The 26,145-nt window shown below is 40.9% G+C and overlaps 1 protein-coding gene across 2 annotated transcripts in view; it reads left to right on the top strand.

Moving 5' to 3' along the window:
* Ubn2 (ubinuclein 2) overlaps positions 1-24,626 on the top strand; it is a 70,546-nt gene extending 45,920 nt beyond the window's left edge. The window contains exons 9-18 of one of the 2 annotated variants that reach the window (XM_051151708.1): positions 361-479; positions 1,316-1,429; positions 2,137-2,280; positions 4,232-4,282; positions 7,274-7,316; positions 10,197-10,247; positions 11,522-13,069; positions 20,971-21,202; positions 21,462-21,551; positions 24,287-24,626. In XM_051151708.1, the coding sequence (XP_051007665.1) occupies positions 361-479; positions 1,316-1,429; positions 2,137-2,280; positions 4,232-4,282; positions 7,274-7,316; positions 10,197-10,247; positions 11,522-13,069; positions 20,971-21,202; positions 21,462-21,551; positions 24,287-24,336 (2,442 nt within the window). In that variant the 3' untranslated portion in view covers positions 24,337-24,626. The remainder of the gene's footprint in view (positions 1-360; positions 480-1,315; positions 1,430-2,136; positions 2,281-4,231; positions 4,283-7,273; positions 7,317-10,196; positions 10,248-11,521; positions 13,070-20,970; positions 21,203-21,461; positions 21,552-24,286) is intronic. The other variant, XM_051151709.1, reaches the window with a different exon arrangement.
* Positions 24,627-26,145: the final 1,519 nt, after the last annotated feature.

Below are 26,145 nucleotides of genomic sequence, written 5' to 3'. Positions count from 1 at the left end.
TATTGGTAGTCACCAAAGTAGGTTGTATGTTGTAGTGTGTATCCTCTTTGGGCATATCTTCCAACCAGCTGTTAAACAATAGTCTGGGCAATGTCTGTCTCATTCTCTAGGATATTTGTATTTCCATTTGTTCGTAGAGCTTACTAGCCAAAATTTGGGCTTATCCTTAAGAATGTGAAGTAGCAAGCAAACACTGGACTCTGATAGGTGTATTGGGCTATAGAAGAAATAACCATGTTAGATAACATTTCAGGTCTGTAATCAAAATATAAAGTGTGATTTCACCTATTGAGGATCTGCTTATAGAATAAGTTTTGTTAGGATGTTTTTTAAAACTCCGAATATATCCCTGCCCCCCAGGATGATCGTTTAAGAGAGCCTCTGCAGAAACTGAAGCTAGCTGTTAGCAGCGTCATGCCTGAACAGCTGTTTAAATACCAGGAGGACTGCCAGGCTCGCAGTCAAGCCAAGTGTGCCAAGTATGTATCTCTGCTTTGGGCTGGCTTTGGAAAGTCTACTTTTAGCTGATGTTCTTTTTGATTTTTTCTTTCATTGCTTTTGGGTTTTGTTTTTTTTTTTTTTGTTTTTTGTTGTCACACACACACACACACACACACACACACACCACACACACACCCTGCCCGAGACAGGATTTCTTGGCTGTCCTGGACTTGCTTTGTAGACCAGGCTGGCCTCGAACTCACAGCAATCCACCTGCCTCTGCCTCCCAGTGCTGGGATTAAAGGTGTGCGCCACCATGCCTGGCTAGCTGATATTCTTAAGTACTCCTTATCCTTGAGAAACCATATATACCATTGAGATGATGTCATTGAATATATTCTAAGTGACATATCACTTCCCACTCAACTACCTTGCTGTCAAAAGCTTTGTCTGGTTAGTACATGGATATAAACAAAACAAGAACCTAAGTGGGCATGATGGGACATGCCTATAAACCAGAAATCTCCTAATTTTCAACAGGGTGACTGATCCAGGTTATAGGCTACCATGGGCTTCATAATGAAACCCTGTCTCAAAAAGAAGGAAAAAAAGGCTAAGAGCTCATGCTGATCAGGCATTTCACATGTTGACCAATCTGACTAAGCTAGGGCTAGACACAAGTAGATATTTTGATCTAAAGGCTAAGCATTTGTCCTCTCTATTACAGTTCAAAGGTCCACTTATACTGGTTCCAAATTCACCATATTATGTGGAAATATACCTTCCTGTTTGTTCTGTTTGAATAAAGATTTGACTGAAGTATTGTGAATTCTGTGTTAAAACTATGTTTCATAAAAAGGTTTTCATTTCTTAGGTTGCAAGCCGATGAAGAGCGGGAAAAAAATGGATCCGATGATGATGATGATGAAAAACCAGGGAAACGAGTCATAGGCCCACGAAAGAAATTCCACTGGGATGACACCATTAGGTGAGCTTTGTTACTCAGTCTTCATTTATAGTCAGAGATGAGATGAGAAGAAGAATCTGAGGGAAGTAGAAGACTAGATTGTAAACAACCCAAGATTAGTGTGTAAGAAAACATACTCAGGCCAGGTGTAGTGGCGCACGCCTTTAATCCCAGCACTTGGGAGGCAGAGGCAGGTGGATCACTGTGAGTTTGAGGCCAGCCTGGTCTACAGAGTGAGTTCCAGGACAGCCAAGGCTACACAGAGAAACCTGTCTCGAAAAACCAAAGAAAGAAAGAAAGAAAGGAAAGAAAAGAAAACATACTCAACAATATTAATCTGGTGTAGTTTCCTCAGGATGTTGGTGTTTTCGTTTTTATGTAGCACATTTAGTCAGCTGTTCAGTGGACTAGAGTCACCCTAGATGCAGAAGGATAAGCATGTAACAAATATATTTATGTGAACTGTTTGCTTTGCTGTACCACAACTATCCCCTTTCAGTCTTTACTTAAAGACTGCATTGTTTCATGGTGGGGATTGACTATGCAACCAATAGTCAGTGTTAGAACTCTTATCATTGTCTGAATTCTTTAGCTAATATTCTTTATTGCAACCAGATTTGTGTGCTTCAAAAGTGTAACCTCTTTTAAATCTTGTTTTTAGTTTCATAGTTCAGAGTTCTATACTAATATATATCTATATATATCTATATATTTTTAAATCTATTTAGAACTTTGTTATGTAACCTTGTTGAGATCAAATTGGGATGCTATGAATTAGAGCCAAATAAAAGCCAATCTGCTGAGGATTACCTTAAATCCTTCATGGAGACAGAGGTGAAGCCACTGTGGCCTAAGGGCTGGATGCAGGCAAGGTAAGAAATGTGCCTTCCCATAGGGGAGGGGAATAATGGGAAAAGGGGGGGGGGGAGGAATGGGAGGATACAAGGGATGGGATAAACATTGAGATGTAACAAGAATAAATTAATAAAAAAATATGAAAAAAAAATAAAATTCCCAAATAATCAATAAAAAATATATTAGAAAATATCCATTTTATATTAAGCTTTAAATTTTTAATTAAATTTAGAATATTTAAAAAAAAAAAAAAAAGAAAGAAATGTGCCTTCCAGGATTTTGTTGTTTTTTGTTATTGTCAATATTATTAAATATATATTTGCACAGAAAAACACATCATATTGATTGTGCTAAGAATTTACATGTTAGCCAGGTGCAGTGGCGCACACCTGTACTCCTAACACGCTGGGAGGCAGAGGCAGACAGGTTGTTATGAGTTCGAGGCCAGTGTGCACTAGTAAGCAAGTCCAGGACAGCCAAGGCTGCAAAGAGAAACCTTGTCTTGAAAAACCAAAAACAAAGCAACAACAACAAAGGAACTTACATGTTTAGCATGTTTAGGGGTTAGTACATAGGGAGGTTTTGATGGAGGCAAGGGAAAGGGGCAAAATTTAATCTCAAAAAAATTAAAAGTGTGTGTGGTGGCGCAAGCCTTTAATCCCAGCACTTGGGAGGCAGAGGCAGGTAGATCGCCTGGTCTACAAAGCGAGTCCAGGACAGTCAAGGCTACACAGAGAAACCATATCTTGAAAAACCAAAATAAAATAAGAATTTACATGTTCAACATCCAGGGCTACATTGAGATTCCACCTCAACAGAACAAAAATGTGTGTGTGTGTGTAGTATTTTATATCATTAGCACTAAAGCAAAACTTATGTCTTTGTGGAAATATAAATAAGTTAAGTATAAAGATTTTGTTTTTTAATTGAAATTAATTTTCTGTTTTTGCTTCTGAGTTTAGTAGATGGGAAAAGGTTGGGGATGATGGTTATAAACTTGAGGGGCTTTTAATGCACAGAAAGGAATCACATGGTGGATTTAGTGGCACTAGTAAGAACGATGCAGAAGGAGTACAGGTTGAGGCCAGCCTATAGTAGAAAGTTCCAGCTTGCACTATGTAGTGAAACCCATGTTAAGAAACAAAGTCACTGTGGGACATGATGGTACACACCTCCAGTCTCAGGGTATGGGAAGCAGAGGCGAGAAACAAAGTCACTGTGGGACATGATGGTACACACCTCCAGTCTCAGGGTATGGGAAGCAGAGGCGAGAAGGTCTCTGGTGTCAGAGCCAGCTGGATCTGCATAGACCACTAGCCTAGCCTTGAGCTCATAAAGATCTGTTTGCTTCTGCTTCCTGAGTGTGGAAGTCATTAAAGGCATGTGCCACCATGCCTGACTGGAGGAATTTTGAAAGGGGGAGGGGGAGGAGAGAGAAAGAGAGAGAGAGGGGAAAAAAACCCAACAAAACAAAACTTGGCTATCAACCTATTGTCTGTCTTGTTTGGTTTGGGGTTTGGTTTTGGTTTTCTGAGATAGCGTTTCTCTCTGCAGCCCTGTCTGTCCTGAAACTCTTCTCTGTAGACCAGGCTTGCCTCAAACTCAGATTTCTATCTGCCTCTGCCTCCTAAGGGCTGGGCTTAAAGGTGTGCACCACCAGTGTCCACCTTCAGCCTATCATCTTAGAGTAACGTAAACTTTTCTGTTCATTTCTACATACATAGAAATAATACAAAACATTTCATAAAATATATTATTAAATAAGTTGTTAGTACTTTATCTTGGTAAATAAGCCAAAAATCAAGTGGCTAAGGATTTTGAATTCAAGATCAGCCTGAGCTGTATTACTAAGTTTGAGGCTAGTCTAGGCCACACAGCAAGATCTTGTATGGAAAAAAAGAAAAAGAAAGTGATGTCATTGCCATGTTATTTACTGTAAAAGATAATTTTGTCTTTTAATTTTTCCAGAATGCTTTTTAAGGAAAGCCGGAGTGTACATAATCATCTTACTTCTGCTCCGTGAGTAAATACTGATTCTAGATTTCTCTATTTGTTTTTATTCATATTGCAGCTTTAAGAAACAAAAATATTAGCCAGGGGGTGGTGGCACACGCCTTTAATCCCAGCACTCGGGAGGCAGAGGCAGGCAAATCGCTGTGAGTTCAAGGCCAGACTGGTCTACAAAGCGAGTCCAGGACAGCCAAGGCTACACAGAGAAACCCTGTCTCAAAAAAAAAAAAAGGAAAAGAAAAAAATATTACGTACTAAAATGCTGATTGACATAGGTAAGACTTAAGGATACTTTTAGGTCATCTCTGTATTGCCACCCTTTGTTTGATGTTGTTACGATTGTTGACTTTAGAAACCATCCTGAGATACTCTGCAAACCTTCCCAGTCTAGAGTGGTGTTCTGCTGTAGGGAGTCATGCAGCAGGGAGCTTAGTTTAGCTTCCCCTTGTTCTCACTGTCTGCATTGGATGAGTTGAGCGTATAGTGTTCTTCTTTGTGTACACAGAACTGGCTATTTACTTAGTAAAAATAAAAAACATTTCTTCAGGGTTAAGGTTATAGTGTAATCCAAATGCTGATTTCTATACCTGCCATATCTGGTTGCAATCCTTGTTCTAAGAATCTCCTGTCTCAATGTTGTGTAAACACTGCTTCCCAGTTGTTCCCTGGTATCCCAGTAATGCAGCTTACAGCCAATGCTGAGCAGGCGAGAGAATAGGGCTGGACTTCCTGCCAGACAGGGGAGGAGAAGCTAGAGGAGAAAGGAAGGGATTTAGCTGGAGGAGAGAATGCCATACAGTGCAAGTTATCTTGGGATTTTTGGCAAAGAGGAAGCCAGATTAGTTTAGAGCGTTAAGAATAGAGAAATAACTGATCAGTTATTGTGTTGTAAAGCCTATTAAGCAAGTATAATAGAGTTAATAATTTTAATGCCAGCTGGGACAAGAGAGAACCTGAGAAACAAACGCAGCTTCATAAAAATAACTAGATTTTAGGTCTAAGAAATAATTCAGTGGATTAAAGCACTTGCCACCTAAACCTGAATTGGAGCCCTAGAGCCCAGTGGTGAAAAGAGAACACTGACTGCTGGAAGTTGCCCTCTGACCACTGTATAGTAAATGAGGCATGTTTATATACAGATGCACAATCACTTGGAAATAAAAAAATCAACATTTTAAAATGTTTATAGGAGAAGTTAAGCACATATGCTAGGAAGCACTCTCCAGTAAGCAACCAGTAAGACTATTAAAGAGTGGCCATTATTCCCCTAACACACAGCCAGGTGTTGGGTTTGTTTCTGGGTCGGGGGTACGTTTTGATTCACCAGGAAAGTAGCTCAGGTGGTAGAAGCCCTTGGCTTCATCTCCAGCACTTTAAAAAAAAGCTATTGAAATACATAAAGTTAATAAGTTATAGATAATTTGCTGAGGACTTTAATGTGCTTTTAATTTAATTTTGCTAAGACCTCAAATTAGTATTTGGGGGATATTATAAAATTCTTCCTTTTATACAGACAGTTAGAAGAACTGGAAATTTTTAAGTATTTAGATGCTTTCTTAGCATATCATTAGAGATCCATTGTTTCAGTTATGCTTTGTGTTTCCTTTCAAGACAGAGGCTTGCTTTGTTGCCAGTCTGTTCCTAAACCCCTGGGCGCCAAGTGATATTTCTGCCTCTGGTTCTCTTTGTTTTCTTTTCTTTTCCTTTTTTTTTTTTTTCCTTTTTTTTTTTCTTTTGGTTTTTCGAGACAGGATTTCTCTGTGTAAGGCTGTCCTTTTTGTAGACTAGGCTGGCCTCGAACTCAGAGATCTGCCTGCCTCTGCCCCCCTAGTGCTGGGGTTACAAGTGTGCACCGCCACTCCTGGCCTGCCTCGGGTTCTTAAATAGCTTGGATGAGTCCTTGGCGTTATGTCTTGCTCCCCTCAATGCTGGACATTGAGCCTAGGCTTTTATACCTGCCAGACAAATGTTCTGCCATTGAGCTATGTCCTAGCCCTTCCTTGGCTTTGTAGAGATAGTTCCATTGTTACTGCTATCTTTGTGATTGACTGATAGACTGACTGATTGATTGATTGAATTGTATCAAAAAATAGGATAGGTAAGCCAGGCGATGGTAACACACACCTTTAATCCCAGCACTCAGGGAGGCAGAGGCAGGTGGATCTCAGTGAGTTCCAGGCCAACCTGAACTACAGAGTGAATACTATGACAGCCAAGGCTACAGCGAGAAACCCTATCTTCAAAAATCAAAAGAAACTGAGCCGGTCGTGGTGGCGCATGCCTTTAATCCCAGCACTCGGGAGGCAGAGGCAGGCGGATCGCTGTGAGTTTGAGGCCAGCCTGGTCTACAAAGTGAGTCCAGGATGACCAAGGCTCCACAGAGAAATCCTGTCTCGAAAAAAACAAACAAACAAAAACAAAAGCTTCTTATTTTGAGACTGGATCTCATTATGTAGCTCAGGCTAGCCTGGAACTTACTTTGCAGACTAGAGTGATCTCAAACTCACAAATCTTCCTTCTTGCCTTTTAATCAAATAGTTAATTTGCTATTATTCTAACAATTTTATTTGTTTTTTGCAATTAAATAATTTTCAGTAGAACCTTAATTTTTTCTTAAGTAAAATGTCATCAATAACCCATTGCCCTGGTTTGTATTTGTCATACATTGAAGTTGTTTCCCTACAAATAATTGTGAGTTCTTACCAATCCTTTGAAGCAAGTTTCCTTAGGCTAACCTGTTCTGAGATATTTTATGTTTTATATATTTATGGGTAGTTTTTAATTATTTTCCTTATCTATGTTTATTTTAATAATTTTTTGCCTTTTAGTCAATCTGAATTAGAAAAATATTGCTGACGATCACCAGGCAAACTGAATATTTATATGTAGTTCCTGCCTTCAAAGAGGTTTTCAAATAATGGAAAGAATTAGGGTAGTGTGCTGTAATTTCTGACACACAACTGCTTTTGGAATAACCTTCGTTTTAATCTTTTATTGTAGGGCAAAGAAAAAGGTGATTCCTGCATCAAAACCCAAAGTTAAGGTAAGAGTCCAGCAAATCTGTAGTTGGTCCTAATTGGTGAGTATTGGGATAGACTCTTAAGATGAAAAGGACACATGCTGTTTAGCAAAGATTAAGATTAATAGGTGCTATGCTAAGTTGATTGTGCCAGCTCATCCCGTCCCCATCTCTCTCTCTCTCTCTCTCTCTCTCTCTCTCTCACACACACACACACACACACCTCACCCATCCCCACCCCACCCATCTCTCTCTCTCTCTCTCACACACACACACACACACACCTCACCCATCCCCTCCCTATCCCACCCCCTCACAAACATTTATTGGGGTTCAGGCATCAGTCCCATGGCTGCCAGCACATTGCTAAGCTCCTCTTCTTGGCCTGGATGTGTGTGCCCACTCTCTTGTTGATGAACTTGACTTGTCCTTAGACACCTTGAGCAGTTCCATGGCGCACCGCTCACAGGGCGCAAGGCTGCACACCTCCCTGATCATGTCCCACAGGTGTGCTTGGTGAGCGCCCAGGGCTTTGGCAGAGCCTCAGCTCCCTGCTGTTCTTCCTCGCCTTGTGGACCTTGTTGAGGTCCACGCTATGGAGTAGAAGTGCTTGTTTGAAATTTCAAAAAAGTCCGTTCGAGAAGTACATGGGTTTTTGTTGTTGTTTTGTGTGGTTGGTTAGTTTTGGTTTTTCGAGACAGGGTTTCTCTGTCTATCCTTGGCTGTCCTGGACTAACTTTGTAGACCAGGCTGGCCTCAAACTCACACAGAACACCTGCCTTTGCCTTCCAGAGTGCTGGGAGTAGATGGTTGTGGAGCTGTAGTAATTTACATACATTAATTCTATATAAAAATATTGGGCTGGGCGTGGTGGCACACACCTTTAATCCCAGCACTCGGTACAAGGTAGAGGCAGGCAGTTGGCTGTAAGAGGCCAGCCTGGTCTACAAAGTGAGTCCAGGCAGTCTCGAAAAACAAACAAACAAACAAACAAACAAACAAAAATATATATATATATGATATCCATATATATATTGGATAAAATGGAACAAACATTCTTTAAAAGCATAGTTGACTGGGCAAGGTTGTACATGCCTTTAATCCCAGAACTCAGGAGGCAGAGGCGGGCGAATTTCTGAGTTCAAGGCCAGCCTGGTCTACAGAACAAGTTCTACCACAGCCAGGGCTACACAAAGAAACCCTGTCCAAAAAAACATAGCTAAGATTGTAAATACAAAGGAGAAATTCCAGAGTCAAAGAGGAGCTACTGAGTTGATGGTCTGTTGCTGAGGCCTTCACTGCCCTTGAAGAGACTACTCACCATCACATTGTGTTTATTTTCACTCTCTTCTCAGAATATAGCAGGTTGGATTTTCTGGGGTCAGTACAAGTCAAAAATAGAAAAGAAGCCTGTGTAAAGCTGAAAGAAGAGCATCTCTAGTTATAGACAGAGAGGAGAACATCTGCCTACCAGCAGAGAAACAAAATGTTTCTGTCTTGGCCAAAGCGTCTAGATTGGAGAAAGATAGGCCTGCTTGAAAATGTCTCCTTTGTTAAAAGTTTAATTTGCATTCCTTGAGCAATGTGACAAAGCCCTAAGGTAAGGGAGTCATTTTACTGATTTAGCAATAACCCAGGGCAGCAGGCAGAAGCAGATTTTGTGCTGTGTGCTGTTCCATATCCTAGGCCTCCCTACTTAAAAGTCCACACAGACTGTAGGTGGAGCTCAGGCAGAACATAGTATACTTGGCATACCAGAGGCCCCGTGCTTATCTCAGCACCACACAAAAAGGCCCCAAAACAAGCCCCACGAGCTTAATGTCTGAAATATAGACAATGTGGGAGGATATATTAGTTACAGATTAGAATCAGTGGACACCACAAACAATTAAATCCCTAACAGATTTGTTAATTTAGAACATAAAATTACCTGGGCGTGGTGGTACTTATCTGTAATCCCAGCACGCTGGAGGCAAAGGCAAAAGAATTGCAGTAAGTTTGGGATCAGTTGGTCTTCTACATAACTCTAGGCCACTCAGGGATACATAGACCCTGTCTCAACCTGCTCCCACTCCCAAGAAAAGAGAACATAAAGTAACCTTTTTTTGTTTGTTTGTTTTTTTGAGACAGGGTTTCTCTGTGTAGACTTTGCTGACCTAGACTCACTTTGTAGACCAGGCTGGCCTCGAACTCACAGCGATCCGCCTGCCTCTGCCACCCGAGTGCTGGGATTAAAGGCTTGCACCACCAGAGCCCAGCTAGCTAAACATAAAATAATCTTAACAGTGTTTAGGAGTAGCTAGATTATGAGCCCTCCCACATTTCTTCTATTCTTTAGCAAAGAACAAGTCTTCCTTCACTGCCAAAATTAATATATATGGTGGATAAGGCAATAAAAATATTCCTAAAAGCAGACATAGCTGGGCCAAGAATGTAGCTCATTTGATTTGTGCTTGCCTAGCATGCGCGAAGCCCTCATAAAGCAGTCGTGTGGAGCATGACTGTAATTCCAGCACTCAGGAGGTGAGACAAGAGGATCAGAAGATGATCCTTGGCATGATAGAGAGTTGGAGTTAACCTGGGATAATGAGATGCTGTCTTCCCCAAAGAGAAACTTAAAATTGAAACTTTGCTGTAAACCTTATTGACCTCACCTCAGTCCTATCCTCTTCCTAATGATGGAGTTTTATTAAGAGTGTGCTTGGATTGTTGACATGCGCAAATATAGGTCTCATGTGTTACCTTCTCAGCTTAGCAAAGTATGACCCTAATTGGGTCATACCCATGATTCTACAGGTAGAGAGATTTTCAAGTTGGAGTTGTTGGAAGGAAAGTTTAGGACAAGTGCTCTGGAAGTTAGAGTACAACAGCATCCATAGCAGCTTACTTACTGTGACACTGTAGGGGGTGATGGTAAAGACCCTTCTTGTCCGTTCTTTGCCCGCCGTGCTGCAGGTGAGCGATGTGCTGTATGCATCAGTGTGTAAGGCCCTAGGTTTGGGACCTTTTCTTTCTAAAGAGCTAATAGAGCCTCTGAGATGATTTATTGATCTGTGAAGTAGTTGTGTCTTTTTCTTGAACATGAAATCTAGTACTTTGTTTACTTTCAACAAATAAATGGTTGCTCTTTAACTTGCTATTATTTTTCCTTTACTCTGAATATTTTGAAGAGTAATTCTCTTAACTATTCTTGAATTTTAAGAAAGTATTCACTTAGATATCTAGCATTTTAATCATTGATATCTTTATTTCCTTAGGACAGAGCTTTACTCGTAGGAAATACTAAACACATATTTGATAAATTACAAATGATGTTTATCATACTGAGTAGACATATGATTAAATATGGTTGAATAACTTACTAGTTTTCCTATGTGCTGGTGGTGGGTAGCTATAGGAATACAAGGAGCCAGAGAGCAAGAGTCAGCATCCAACAAACCATATTAGACAAGAGTCATAGTCTAGACAGAAAGGTAAAGTCCCTCCTGGGCCCCAAGAGAATAAAGCTTCATATAAGCTCAAATAGAAGTAGGTTCTGAATACTTGATAGAAGTGGAGTTGACAAGTGATGTCACCCTCAGTAAGTGTCTTTTAGCCCCATTTTCAGGTCCTGGCAAGATGACTTGCCAGGACATGGTAGTACAGTGTGTCACACACTATGTTACAAGGAGAGCTGGGTGGAGCACTATCTTCTCAGTATTGTTTTGGTTTTGACAGTCTTCTCAAGATTTTTAGCTTGAAGAAAGGGGGAGTGGGGGTTGGGAGAGGAGAGGAAAGAGCTAGTACAGTGGTGCACGCCTTTAATACCAGCACTTGGGAGGTACTGAGTTAGGATCTTTGTGAGTTCAAGGCCAGCCTGGTTGGTCTACATAGGGAGTTTTAGGACAGGCAAGGCTATAACCAGACCTGTATCAGAACAAGCAAAATAACCAAAATATAATTTTAGTCATCATAAGAATTTCTTAGTTTTGCCAGGCATGGTGGCACATGCCTTTAATCCCAGCACGCAAAAGGCAGAGGCAGACAGATCGCTGTGAGTTCAAGGCCAGCCTGGTCTACAAAGTGAGTCCAGGACAGCCAAGGCTACACAGAGAAACCCTTGTCTCGAAAAAGCAAAAATAAAAAATAAAATAAAATAGAAAATTTCTTAGTCTTATAAAAACTAAATTTAAAATTTGTAATTAACTCTCTGTATTTTTTTTTTTCCAACACAATGCTACTTATGTTAGGAATGTAGCCCAAAAAAAGACCCAAAAGCTCCTGCATCCTTGGTGGCTTCCATTGGTGGTCCTTCCACAAGCTCCAGCACACCCATCATTGCCTCAGCCAGCTCCAGCTCAACACCAGCTCAAGAAACCATCTGCCTTGATGACTCCCTGGATGAAGACCTTTCTTTCCACTCCTCTTCACTGGATCTTGTCTCTGAAGCTTTAGCTGTCATCAACAATGGCAACAAGGGCCCCTCAGTTGGCTCACGGCTGCATGTGCCAACTACAAAACCTCGTCCAGGGCTAAGAGAAGAAAAACTAGCGAGCATCATGAGTAAGCTACCACTGGCTACTCCCAAAAAACTAGACTCTACTCAGACTGCACACTCATCAAGTCTTATTGCTGGTCACACAGGGCCAGTACCAAAGAAACCCCAGGATTTAGCTCATACTGGTATTTCTTCAGGCCTTATTGCTGGTTCTTCAATTCAGAACCCTAAAGTTTCCTTAGAACCTTTGCCGGCCAGGCTCCTCCAGCAAGGACTGCAAAGGTCAAGCCAGATACATGCTTCTTCCTCTTCACAGACTCATGTCTCCTCCTCCCAAACCCAAGCTGCTGCCTCCTCTCATGCTCTGGGAGCATCAGAGGCCCAAGATGCTTCTTCGCTAACACAAGGAACAAAGGTGCACCAGCACTCAGCTGTCCAGCAGAACTATGTGTCTCCATTACAAGCCACCATTAGTAAATCACAGACCAACCCAGTGGTGAAATTAAGTAATAACCCCCAGCTTTCCTGTTCATCCCAACTTCTCAAGACTTCAGATAAGCCACTGATGTACCGCCTCCCTTTGTCTACCCCATCACCTGGAAATGGTTCTCAGGGGCCCCACCCCCTGGTTTCTAGGACAGCACCGAGCACCACTACCTCCAGTAACTATTTAGCCAAGGCTATGGTGTCACAAATCTCTACGCAGGGTTTCAAATCTCCCTTCTCGATGGCTGCATCTCCCAAACTTGCTGCATCTCCTAAACCTGCCACTTCTCCCAAACCTTTGCCCTCACCTAAACCTTCTGCCTCACCCAAACCCTCTCTGTCAGCTAAGCCTTCAGTATCCACTAAACTTATTTCTAAATCCAACCCTACTCCCAAGCCTGCTATATGCCCAAGTTCTTCAAGTCCAACCACACTAGTAGCCCAGAGTAGCCACTCCCCAAGTAACAACCCTGTACATAAACAGCCCAGTGGAGTGAACATCAGCAGACAGTCGCCCACTCTAAATTTGTTGCCCTCAAATCGCACTTCTGGCCTTCCGACTACAAAAACTCTTCAAGGCCCTTCTAAACTAACAAACTCATCATCCACTGGAACTGTTGGGAAGAGCAGCTTGAGTGGAATTCCAATGAATGTACCTGCCAGCAGAGGTAGCAACCTTAACTCAAGTGGAGCTAATAGGACTAGTCTATCTGGGGGAACAGGAAGTGGAACACAGGGTGCTACTAAACCGTTGTCTACTGCACATAGACCAACCTCTGCCTCAGGGTCTTCAGTGGTAACAGCCAGTGTGCAGGTATGTATGTACTGTGTATATGGTAAATGTATGATTGCACAAACTTTCTGAGTCAATGCCTTTCCATGTGATATGTACAGCATATAGTTTGTCTTTATAATAGACTGATCACATAGGTTTATAAACTGATGTAATAGGTCTATAAAGGCCGTGGAATTTTTTCAATGTTGACATCATGGTGCTGGGGGAAGTTTTGTTGGAGTGTGAGATTTTTTGTTTGTTTGTTTGTTTTCAACCACATATCATGTTAAGCTGTGTGTATGGTGCTATACACCTGTAATCCTAGCACAGGAAAAGTTGAAGCAGGAAGAACTCAAGTTGAAGGCCAGCCTGGGCTATATATATAGGGAATTCTAAGCAAACCTGGGCTGCATGAAAATAAAGCCATAAAACTTTAGAAGGTAGGATGGGAAGGTGGGGGTGTTGGTTCAGTGATAGTCTCTCTAGCATGTGTGAAACCCCAAGTTCAATCCCCAATACCAGGAAAAAATACACATTTACCTAATCATTTATTTTGAAAAAACAAAATTTGAGTGTATATTTAAAACTTTATCTCTTAGCTAGCCAGACATGGTGGCATACTCCTGCAATCCTAACTTTTGCAAGGTGGAGGCCAAGTGACCATAAGGTTACACAGCAAGTTCAAGGCCAGCATGAGCTATATAACACACTGTTGGGGGGAAAAAGTCTCCACACCCCCTCTCTCGTATTAAAAGCAAGAACAACATATCAGCAGCACGGGAGTTTGGCATATACTCACTTGTCGCCCTGTCTTCTGTCTACATAACTGTGTGTGGCCGCGTGGTGTGCATATGGGGTGCAGTGCTTGAGAAGAGGCCAGAGGAGCGTGACTAATCTCATGTAGCTGGAGCTACAAGCAGGGGCTAGGAGCCAGCCTCTAGTCCTCTGAGAGAGCAGCAAGTGCTTTAACACCGAGCCAGCCTTTTTTGTTTATTTCATCAAATTTATACATTTGTATTCTTTAAATTTATCCTCTCCAAATTTCATTTTACATTAATTTTTTAGTTATTCATGTATAATTTTGTCTGCTCAGTGTTCTAATGCCTATATACCACATTTTCTCAATTTGTTAATTTTTAGTTTAAACTTGCCGCTCGAATAGCCAAGGACTCTTTGCTAGAAAGGACAAAAATAGCATTTACTTTATTGTTGCTTTTGCACACCTGATTATTTCTTTCTATGTTGTATCACTTACGTGAGTTGCCTTCCTGGCTCACTAACTTCCACTCACTATTCCTTGATTAGTATTTGGGATTATAGAGAAGTCTGAGGCCATGCTGTCTTATTCCCTTTAATAAGTGATGTGTTTTGTCTGCTGAAATGACTAGAACATTTACCTTTAAGCCCCGGTCTCCTTAGACTATGCTGTGTTTATCCAGTTTCATTAATTTTTGTAGTTAGAACATAGTGAACCTCAGACCTGACTATTTTATTCTCAGCCAGGGAGATGGCTAAATGGGTAAAGGTGCTGCCACCAAGCCTGACGACTTGAGTTCAATCCCTGGTAGAAGGACAACAGACTCCCGAAAGTTGTCCTCTGGCCTCCACACCCACGTAACAATGGCACAGTCCCCCTACCCAAGAATAAATGTAATTTTAAGATTTTTTTTTTAATTAAAAAATAGATTATGTTATTCTCTGTTTCGTAGTTGTTTCTGATTCAGAGCTATGTTAGAGAGTAGACATTTGTACATAGGCCTGATTGGCTAGGACCCTGCTGCACTCTGGTCCTGAAGCTGAGATTCCCAGCATGTGTTGATACACTCCACTTAGCATAAGGTTATTTTAAGAAGTTGGTTTGGGTGTTCTTTTGTTTCTTGTTTTTTTGACACAGGATCTTACTCTGTAGCCCAGGCTAGCTTCAGACTTGTAGCTGTCCTCCAACTGTAGTCTCCCAGCTGCTAAAGGATAGCCTTGGACTGACATGTCTGATTTGCTCCTCATATATATCTTGGCTCTGACTTCTGTGTTCTCTTGTATTGTGTTCATTTCTCTGCCTTGTCTATACTCTGAGGCTTTCAGAGACTTGTCCTTCACATTAGTGGTGTGGCTTAGTTTTATTTTTGTCCTAGAAGTCATATATATTCACTATGAACAAGTTCAGAGGCAAGAAGAAAAAAAAACCACCTGTGCCTACCGTAACCTTTTATTTGTAGGGTGTCTTAAGGCTGTTTTTAAAAAAATGGTCTTATATAATATAGTGTTGCAAATACCTTATTAAAAATCCATATTTTATAACGTATAAGTACTTGGTCCTAAATGTTGTTGTTATAAGAAGATGAAGCTCAGTGGAGTGCTCTTCACCTGCAGCCCAGCACTGAGGCAGGAGGATCACTTGAGCCCATGAGCTCAAGTCTAACCTAGGCAAAGTAGTGAGACCTTTCCTCTAAGAGAGGGGGAAATAACAAAACTCAGATGCTCTATAATGGGGATTGCTCATTAAAATGGTTAACTGTAGATAAGATCTGGGAATTAGCCTTCATTACTGCTCATAGTTGCTAGAGAGATGACTCTTTCTAAAACTAACCTTTAATTTGATCAAAGAAAAAAATGAAATTCTAATAAAAATGGTAATTCGTGTCCCCATACTTTCTTTTTCACCATCTACATTTTTGTTTTTTCTGAGACAAGGCCTTCTTCCCACGTGCTGGGGTTATAGGCACGCACCACCATGTCCAGCTCGAAAGAATGAGAGGCGATCAGGTGTGGTGTGGCTCACCTTTAATCCCAGGCAGAGAAGCAGGCAGAGCTCTGAGTTTGAGTTCAGCTTAGTCTTCATAGTGAGTTCCAGATGAGTCAAGGCTACATAGTGAGACCCTGTCTCAAAAAAGAAGAAGAAAAGAATGATTGACAAGCTCTTAATTTTATAAGTGTTACCATTGTGTTATCTTCTGACTTTCATTACAAAAATAAGAACTGTAGTTCTCATATAGCTGTACCATCTTGCTGAAATAGTGGTCAGATGTTGGTTAAATCTCCCATGACATAAGTATCGTCTCTATTGCACTATCAGAGGTATAACTTCATTTACTTTCTTATTATAAAACGGTAGGGGAGATTTCTACACTTAAAATTTGGTTTTATATTTTGTTTTTTTACCTCATTGCCTTCAAATGTCTGGTTAAATTGTCCTTCGCTGTTTTTCACCTCTAAAATCTGCCTGGCCTTCTTGTATTTGATAATCATGTATCCCAAAGGAAGACATTCACTGTTGTAAAGAGTAACTGATCTGTCATCAAGAAAGCTGCATGACAAAATTTGTGTTCCTGACAAGTTCCTTCCTGGTACTCCTCCACTCCCAAGTGGCTTTATGATATGGAAACCCCAAGGTGCCTGCCCTCTCTGATCTCTCTTTCTGTCTTACTGGTCTGACTCAGGAAAAAATGAGCAGTTGATTAACTTTACGTCACCTCTGCCACTGGGTAGTTTTCATGTGACCGCATCTCTGAAGTCTTCTCAGCTGCTTGTGGCCTCCAGATGTCTGTTGAACCTAGGTGCTGAAAGCAGATGTTTTTGTTGAGGGACTACATTGGGGCACATTGCTGGTGAAGCCTGCACCTCCTGTCTACAAGGGTCTGTAGCGCTAGCTGCAGCACAGTGAGAGAGAAAGAGGTCATTGAACAAAGGCTGAACGTTCAAATCAAAGTTTTAGCTCTATTTTCTACTTAATAACTTTCCTTCCAGAGCATTCTTCCTCTTTCTTGACTGTCAACTCTGACTTTGTACGACCACGTATTTGCCATTTTATGATTCTAAAAGCCATCATTCAGTAAGCAAACTGGGTAGTGTGTTCCAGGCTTTCTTCTGTGAGCTGGAGAACCAAGGGAAACAACACAGTATACCTGCTTTCCTGGAGCAGATCTTTTAGATAAGCTTTATTTAAAGATAAGTTGTTGTGGGGTTTTTGTTTTTGTTTTTTGTTGTTGTTGTTTTAAAGCATGTGCTGTGGGAAAAAAAAACAGTTAAGACTTGGTTATTGGTAACATCAGAGACTTCAGAAAGCCTGTTAAAGGAAATACTATTTGATTTGAGCTGAAAGTTGGAAGAACAGAGCACAGGCATGTATAGAGAAGACGGGAAGTTGGTGTGGCTATAGGAAACAGCAGTATACAAATGCCAAGGGAAAGAGCCCCCGTGTGCTGTGTAACCAACTATTAGGAGACTAGGTCTCCCTAGGTCAAGGGGACCTGGTAGGGCACAGTAAGGATTTGAGGTGTACTCTGTGAGGAAGGGAAACTGTTGAAAGGAAATCTGTTTTTTAGAGACTGTGTTTTTCTGTGTAGTCCTGCCTGTTCTGGACTCACTTTGTAGACCAGGCTGGCCTCGAACTCACTGAGATCTGCCTGCCTCTGTCTCCCTGAGTGCTGGGATCACGGGTGTGCGCTACCGTGCCTGGCTTGAGAGGAGATCTTAACCAAGAAAGTGGGATGGCTATATTTCAGAATATTATTCTGGGTGAGTGGGAAATAGCTCTCTTACCAAATAGAATGGTTGCTTTATAAGATCAAGTGCCTGCCTGAGAAAAGCAGCTTCCACTCATAAGGAGAAAGCTTAGAAAACATGTCTAATTGTGGACACTATCTATATATTCTGTTGACAGCTTTTCTGTGCTCCCACATGTTACAAACAGTTGGATTTTCTACTTCCTGAAGTGACTCCTAAATGTCAGTGTAACGTTGAGGTTACCTGGCATTCCACTTCCATAAACAAAATTAGATTTGGAAAATTCTTAGAAAGTGTAAAACATTAGTTATAGCATTTTTTTAAATTGCTGGTATACACTTTGTTTGTTTGTTTGTTTGTTTGTTTGTTTGTTTCAAGGCAAGGTTCTCTGTTTAGCCTTGGCTGTCCTGGACTCGCTTTGTAGATTTTACTGGCCTGGAACTCACAGTGATCTGCCTGCCTTTGCCTCCCAAGTGCTGGGTGTGCCACCATGCCCAGCATTCACATTATTTTTTTAAAATAGGAACTTGTTCTAACTTATCTTCTCCATCTGTTGTAAAGCTTCAGTTAGACTCTTAGAGAAAGGCTTTGAAAGGGTCAGCTCATTTGCATTATTTACTGTTTTCGCTGAGAGAGTCCATTCAGGACAAATAGCCTTGCATACTATCTTGAAACTATAATAGGCTTAGGTTTAAAGTGAGGAAGCTATTATTGCTTACTTTTAAATTGATACAGGATTCTTTTTATCTTAGTTTCTTTAAAAAAATTTTTTTTTGAAGAGTATTATTTCTGGAAAAGCCAAAAGGAAAAAAAAAAAGGTATTCTTTCTAACTGGGTAGTTTTTCTTTTTTCTTAAATGTACCCACTGTGTATCACAATTGACATAGTAAAGAAAAAGAGTGGCAGCTCTTCAGAGTGTCAATTAACAAAATGTTGAGGATTAGTACTTGGGTGTGAGGAGAAAGTTAGGCAAAGAGGAAACCGTCCTTCAGTTGTGAGGCCTGCAGACACAGGCTACAGTCCAGGGACCTGAAAAAGAAGGGCTTCCTGACAGCAGGACAAGGTGGGCCTGGTAGTGGTTGCAGCCTTGATCACGTTAGGTTAGTCGAGTGTTGGAAACCAAAGTAGTGTTAGTCTCTAAACTCTGATTCATAGGACTAAAATCGAGGTGACAGGGCAGAGCTGAGGTTATAAATATCAGTGATAACAAAGGAGGAAAGTGGAGGAAATCGAGTAGTGGAGTCAAACTAAGATGGCTTCTGGAGACTGAGCTCCCTTTCTGTTCAGTGGTGGTGTGGACACTGGAGTATATGATAATATGCAGTATGCCACATATGTATTGGAAAGTTACATGTATTTTCTAACACATAAAAAAATAAGACCTTAGCGGGCTGTGGTGGTGCACACCTTTAATCCCAGCACTCAGGGAGGCTGAGGCAAAAGCAGATCTCTGTGAGTTCTAGGTCAGCCTGGTCTACTAAGTGAGTCCAGGACAGCCAAGGCTATACAGAGAAACCCTGTCTCAAAAAGCCAAAAAAGAAAGGAAGGAAGGAAACCTTTAACCCTTACTAGGCGTGGTGGTGTCCTCCTGTAATCACAGTCCTTGCAAGGCTGAGGCTGGAAGAACTCATTTCAAGGTTAGTCTGTGTTTCATAATGAGTTCTAGGCCACCCTGGGCTACACAGAGACCCCGTTTGAAAAACTAATTAATAGAACATCAATTCTTAATTAATGGGGTGTTTTAGTAGAAATAGCACACAAAACTAACAATAACTCATACGTATTACCAACTAAAAAAAAGCTTTTCGCAAGTTCTAGCTGGCCTGCAACTTGCTATTTAGACTAAGCTGGCCTCAAAGGTCACACCTTCTAAATAATTTTTTAAAATTGTTTTGTTTTGTTTTTCAAGACAAGGATTTCGCTGTGTAGCCTTGGCTATCCTAGACTCGCTTTGTAGACCAGGCTCTGCCTCCCAAGTGCCGAGATTAAAGGCGTGCCCCACCATGCCCAGCTATTTGTGTATATGAATACTCCATTTGTGTGTATTGCATGCATGACAGAAGAGGGCATCAGATACGTGGTTGTGAGCCACCATGAGGTTGCTGGAAATTGCATAGTGATCTTTACCACTGAGCCATTTCTCCAGACCCCCATTAAATAATTTTTAATATTTAATTTTGTGTGTGTGTGCATGTGTGTGTTCTCATGTTCATAAAATACTTAGGTGCCCTTGGAAGCCAGAAGAGGGCATTGACCCTCCCCTAGAGCTAGAATTATAGACTTTTGTGAACCTGCCTGATGTGGGTGCTGGGAAATAAACTCTGGTTCTCTATAATCACTGGTTCTTAATCACTGAGCTACCTCTCTGATCTCTAAATTAAAAAAATAAAAAAAAATTTTAAATTCCATTTTCCTAAACACAGTTAAAATTGTAACATTTTAAAGGAAACCTTACAGGCTACAAAAGAAAACTCCTAGTGCCAGGACTGTAATCTGTGATGTTTGCTTCTAAGAAAGTTGGATGTATCAAATAATGTTTGATAAGTGCCCATAATGAAGAAAGATCAGAAGTGGAAAAATTATTTAACTGCTACGTAGAAAGTCATTGGAAGAATTGAATGTGCTCAAAGAGCAAGAGCCTCGAACTCACAGAGATCCGTCTGCCTCTGCTAACCAAGAGCAGGGATTAAAGGTGTGCGCCACCACCTCCTAGCAAGAAAACACTTACACTTAGGGAGTCTAATTTTAGAAAAGTAGCTCAGTGGAAACCAGCTTTCAGCAGTTCTGGATAAACTAGTAGTGCTGAAAATGGAGGCTGTTGATCAGTAAGTTTGATTTTTAGAAAAGGCTACAAATAATATTAGATTATTACTGGGAGATGGGAAGAAATCTACAAATAACAGTGGAGCTATAGAAAGAAAAAGAAAAAAAAAAAGAAAACTGGGTGGGGGTGCAGTGCTAGCTCACAGTTGGAGCCCTTTGTGGTGTGTCAATTGGGCAGTTCTCAGTTTGGGGCGCTTTCTCAGAGCCTCTGCTGCTTCTGGTGCTCTGTTGAGAGCAGCAGTTAAGGACAGCTGCTTAGGGCCAGGAAAGGAGCCTGCAGAGTCCAGTGAAATTGGCTGGAGTTACTCGTGTCTGTGCTTTTGGAAGGAGAAGCAGAGAAGGGGAAATACAAGTTTTGGACTTTGAGGTTTACAAGCAAGAACACCTAAGAAGCAGTCTACAGTGTTGATGTAAGAGCTGTGTGTTCAAAATTTTTCAAATGTCATTTGCAGGTTTTCAGAGCCATTCTTAGTATTTTTTACCCCAGTCTTAATTTCTCTCTCTCATTTGTTAGAACACATAAAGGTGCAGTCTTGCATCCATGAAAATGTTAAGATCAATTTAGGTGCGATGCTTTATTTCTTAATCTATTTTGATCCCTGGTTTCTACACAGTCCACAGCAGGAGCATCATTATTGGCTAATGCCTCACCTCTGACTCTCATGACATCACCTTTGTCTGTAACAAATCAAACTGTGACTCCTTTTGGGATGCTGGGTGGCCTTGTTCCAGTGACCATGCCCTTCCAGTTTCCCTTGGAGCTCCTTGGCTTTGGAACGGACACAGCTGGAGTGACAACCACCTCGGGATCTACCTCAGCCGCTTTCCATCATAGCCTAACTCAGAGTAAGTGGCTCTCTATTTAGATGAACAACTGAACCATCTGTATCACATTTCTATTGTACTGCAGTATGTAAGCGAAAGCCAGAGTCCTAGCATACTAAGGACTGTTTACTTAAGTCACCTTTTTATAAATAAGGCATGCTGTAGTGTTAGAAGCTCTTAGAGCTGGGGCTTAGGCTGGTGGTAAATACAGCATTATTTCTGAGTTTAATCTAAGGGGTTGATACCTTAAAGATCACTGACAAGTGTGTTTTCCTCTCAGATTTACTAAAGAGTTTACAGCCAGGAACTCAGCATGCAGCAACACTTTCCCATTCACCTCTGCCTACACACGTACAGCAAGCGTTTAATGGTAAGCAAGCTATTGGTTTCTGTTGTATATAATCATTATAGCTGCTGGTTAAACTGTCTTCAAATAGTATGAATGGAATAACAAACGTTGGGGAAATTTTTTTTTTTTATTTGACTTAGTGCCAATGAGCACTTTTAAAACAAAGGAAAATGGTAAATGAGATGTTAGACACGAGAAGACTTTTTTGAAGAATTTTAATATGTTGATGTATAGCCTAAAATGGATTCATAAAATAGTTAACCAAAATTAAAGACATTGACAAGAAGGCTCAGTAGGTAAAGGCGCTTGATTCAGTCCCCAGAACCCACAAAAAGAGGTAAAGAGACCAACTCCACAAAAGTATTCTCTCACTGCCACATAACAGTGCACACGAACATTTTATTACATTCATATTCAAGGGCTCATCAGTTAAAGTCACATACTGCTCTTACAGAGGACCCAAGTTCAGTTCCTAGCATCAACGTGGCAGCTCACAGCCGTTTTTAGAGGACATGATGCCCTTTTCTGGCCTCCGTGGACACCAGGCACACATATATGGTGACAGACATATACATAGGCAAAGCACTCAGACATATAAAATTAAAATAAACTGTCTTTAAACTGGTCTACTCTTGAGCTTAGGGCAGAAATTGGATCTGTGCAGCAGTCTTGGGACAATAGGCCATCATTAACTCTGTGGTGAGCTGCCCAACACTCATTCTGATCTTCCTGAACTTAATTTGGCTTGAATATATTGTAGTTGAGGACATGTGCTTTGGTGATTGGTGTGAATGTGACCCCTACAAAGAAGTAGACAAACAGGACTCTTCTTGTTCAAAAGACCCCAGTGTTCAAGCTCTGTGTGAACTTTCTGTTTACTCGGCACCACTCTCCCAGAATGAGAAAAGGAATACTAAGTATTTTCCAAATAACTGAAATTTAAGTTCAGATTTAATTAACTTTTCACTCAAAAAGTACAATATAAGGCATTAAACTTGTAGAACTGCCAGTTTGAAAAGCTTCAGTACCACTTCTCTAACCCAACACTGAGGAGGGAAAAAAGTGTGTATGTGTGTGTTTAATAGACAACCTATTGGAATCTAATAAAAGTAATTGATTGAAAGAGTCTCGTCTGTGGGACGGAGAGATGGCTCAGAGGTTAAGAGCACTGGCTGCTCTTCCAGAGGTCCTGAGTTCAATTCCCAGCAACACAATTCCCAGCAACCACATAGTGACTCACAACCATCTGTAATGTGATCTGATGCCCTCTTCTGGCCATGGCCATACTGCACCAAACTCTGCTATGAAGACATTCACAGTCCAGTTAATAGGATGCTTTAATTTTCAAAATTAAACAATGTTACTCTGAGTGAAATCCTATTTTAATAGTACCTTATCATTTTAATAATTTGGTTATATCATAGATCCAATTATTCCCCTCTACAAATGTGTGTGGGTATATATATATCTTACTATGAATGAAAAAGCCCTGGTTATTTAGTAGAACTGTTAATACAATTTTGAAATGATAATTAATATCGATACACCTTTTCCTCCAAGACAGTTTTTATTTTATTTTTTTTAATGTTTTTCAAAGGGGCTGGAGAGATGGCTCAGTGCTCAAGAGCACTGGTTGCTCTTCCATAGGTCCTGAGTTCAATTCCCAGCAACCACATGGTGGCTCACAACCTTCTATAATGAGATCTGACATCCTCTTCTGGTGTGCAGGTGTACATGCAGGCACAACATTCTATACATAATAAATAAATAATTTTTTTTTTTGAGACAGGGTCTCTCTGTGTTCGCCTTGGCTGTCCTGGTCTCACTTTATAGACCAGGGTGGCCTCGAACTCACAGTGATCCACCTGCCTCTGCCTCCCGAGTGCTGGGGCTAAAGGCGTGCGCCACCACACCCAGCCTATAAATCTTAAGAAGATAAATAAATGTAAAATGTTATTCAAGGTGCTTGGATATGGCATGAGTGGGACTGGCCGTGTGACTCAGGGTCCTCATTTATTCCTCTCCTTTTGAAGAGTTTCCTTCCCTTGCCATTTTCTGTCAGGCCTGGCTTGTCTTTGGGTCTTTGTTTTCCTGACTAGTGCCCTGAGCTGATGGAGACTATATTCTTGGGCTTGCTGGGTCCTACTCTTGCCTGGAGAACCCCATTTTCTCTCCTTCCTGTGTTGGTAGAAGTACTTGGCTGAGGATTGCATAGAATGGCTGCATATTTTCTGTAAACAGTGAAGGGAAGCAGCACTGGTAGATGTTGAAACTAAGCTGCTCAGCAACAGACTTGTAGCCTGCACCACAAGGCCCGGGCCCAAGCTAAGCCAGAACTGGACTGTCTTCACTACCAGTGTCCTGTGTTCATAGTGCTTGGGAATTACCACATGTCACATTATGGCAAAATACTTAGTTTCACTTATAAGAAAATAAAATTGGCCTACTCTTCCAAAGGAATTTTTTAAAAATGTAGTAGGTCTCTTAAAGGTGGACATTGTATAATCTGGTTCCTTTATGACCCAGCATTGGACATGGTTATGAGGTAAATAAATGGTAGACACCTGCTGGAGTAGTTTTCAGTCACTGAGTTTCTACCACTTATGTTTAATCAGCTTCTGTAATGCCATCACCTTGTGAGATAAAGGTTATATTTTTAGAAATGTAATTCACAATAAACTGGTTTTACTTGCTTTTTCTTTTTTACAATATGCAAACCATATCAATTTAATGGTTTTTTTTTTTTTTTTTCTCAGATGGAGGCCAAAGTAAAGGGGACACTAAATTACCACGGAAACCTCAGTGACTTTCCAGCAAGCGAGAGAGGAAACACTTGGCTGGCTGACAGGACCTACTGATGAGAAGTCTCATGTGGTCACAGGGCTGCTGTTTATGTCGATGTTTACATTCTCGTCCCAAGCACTGTGGTGAGGAGGAAAAGGAAAGACAATGTTACTTGAGCAAAGCCAGGTGCAGGAGGAAGAAATGCTTTTGTGCAGTTAGTGACCTTTGGTCTCTTAAAGTCAAAATTGCCATGTTGACCTACTTAAAAGAGACTCAGCTGTCAAACCCACAGAAGTATCAATTTTATTTTGTTTTTTTAACCTGCGGGGGAGAAGGAAGGAAGTTAGGATTTGGGTAAATGGCCATCCATCTTGGGGTTAGATCTGAACACTCTACATAGAAGTGCATAATAAAAAGTAACTAAAAGTAGAATTAGCCCAGTTGGAGGAGAATCAGTCATGTCTCTTTAGTGGACAGATTTGCCACAGTCAATTGCATGATGCTCTCCAGACAGTAGCCGAAGAATACTGTACCCTCAAATGTCCTGAGCAAACTTGAATCTTCTCCAGTATGTAGCCGTTCCCCGTGCAAGTCAGCAGACTGAAGATGCTTCAGCAAAGTTGCTGCAGCACAGTGATTTATATTACCATAGCTTCTAGATTTTTAAAGTCAGGAAAGTGAGCCTGTTGTTCTTAACAGACAAAATGTAGATAATCCCTTTTTGTAAAAGGGTCAGTTTCATCCTCCATTCAGAAGTAGGTACTAAACTCCTCTGCAGGTCACTGTCATCTGGTATTGACTGGTTAATATTTATTCTAGTCCTGATGCGCAGAAGTGACTGCTCACATTTTCTCTTGAGATGTGGGGTCTTTGTTGTTGGGCTGCTGCTTTGCTGCTCATGTCTCTTACAGCCTGCCGAGAGCTGCAAATGCCTAGTTCCCTCACTGCACGGTGCAGTGAGGTACCTTCACTAGTGGTACTTCAGGTGACTAGAGCTGTTGATATACATAGGAGTGTGCACAGCATCTGTTTCTTCATGAGTCAAACAAGTAGCATATATATATATGATAGTATACTGATTTTCATTCTGAGGTGATATTTTTAAAGGGATGAATTCCAGTAGGAATACTGATATGCACAAAGGATCACCTTTTATTACTGTCACAATGAAGCTTTATGGCCCATACCCAGTGTAGTAAAAATGTTTTGAGCATTTGGAATCTTAAAGTTTTAGTAGGATTTACCCAGGATGTTAATACTCAAGTCAACCTACAGATAATAAGATTCTTTAATTCTAGTTTCCGTGTGCGAATAGAGGCAATGCAGGATGTGAAGGGGAAACATACAGTTCTCTTTGGATACATTTTATTTTGCCTCAACTACACTGTAGAGTCCCTTGAATTTTAAACTTCTGAGTATTTTCAAACTATCCAAGAATAACAGAAGCTCTAAGTGATATGTTAGTTTATTTATGATGACAAACGAGCCTGAAAAAACACACTAGCCTGGTAATAACAGGATTGTTTTTATATTCTCATTACATATTTCCCTGTACCATTAAGTTTATTCAGTTAAGAGTGTTAACCAGACCTCATTTTTTTTCTTTGATAAGCAAAAGTCCCAAGAACCCTATAGGACAATAATAACCAACCACAGATCTGCTCATATTTATATGCCTATAATTTGACTTCAAAGTCACATTGGCATGCTTCATAGCAAAAAGTCAGTGAATAATTGAAAACTATAGCTCCAAGAACTTGTTACAGTAAGGGAAAATGATTGTTTAGAAGAACCACTGAAGCTGGGGGGAGTGGTGCATGCTTGTAATCCC

Source organism: Acomys russatus, chromosome 10 (genome assembly GCF_903995435.1).
Source record: "Acomys russatus chromosome 10, mAcoRus1.1, whole genome shotgun sequence".
Classification (NCBI taxonomy): Eukaryota; Metazoa; Chordata; class Mammalia; order Rodentia; family Muridae; genus Acomys; species Acomys russatus.
The sequence above is the reverse complement of the archived record's forward strand: the minus strand, read 5'-3'. Positions and strand labels throughout refer to the sequence as shown.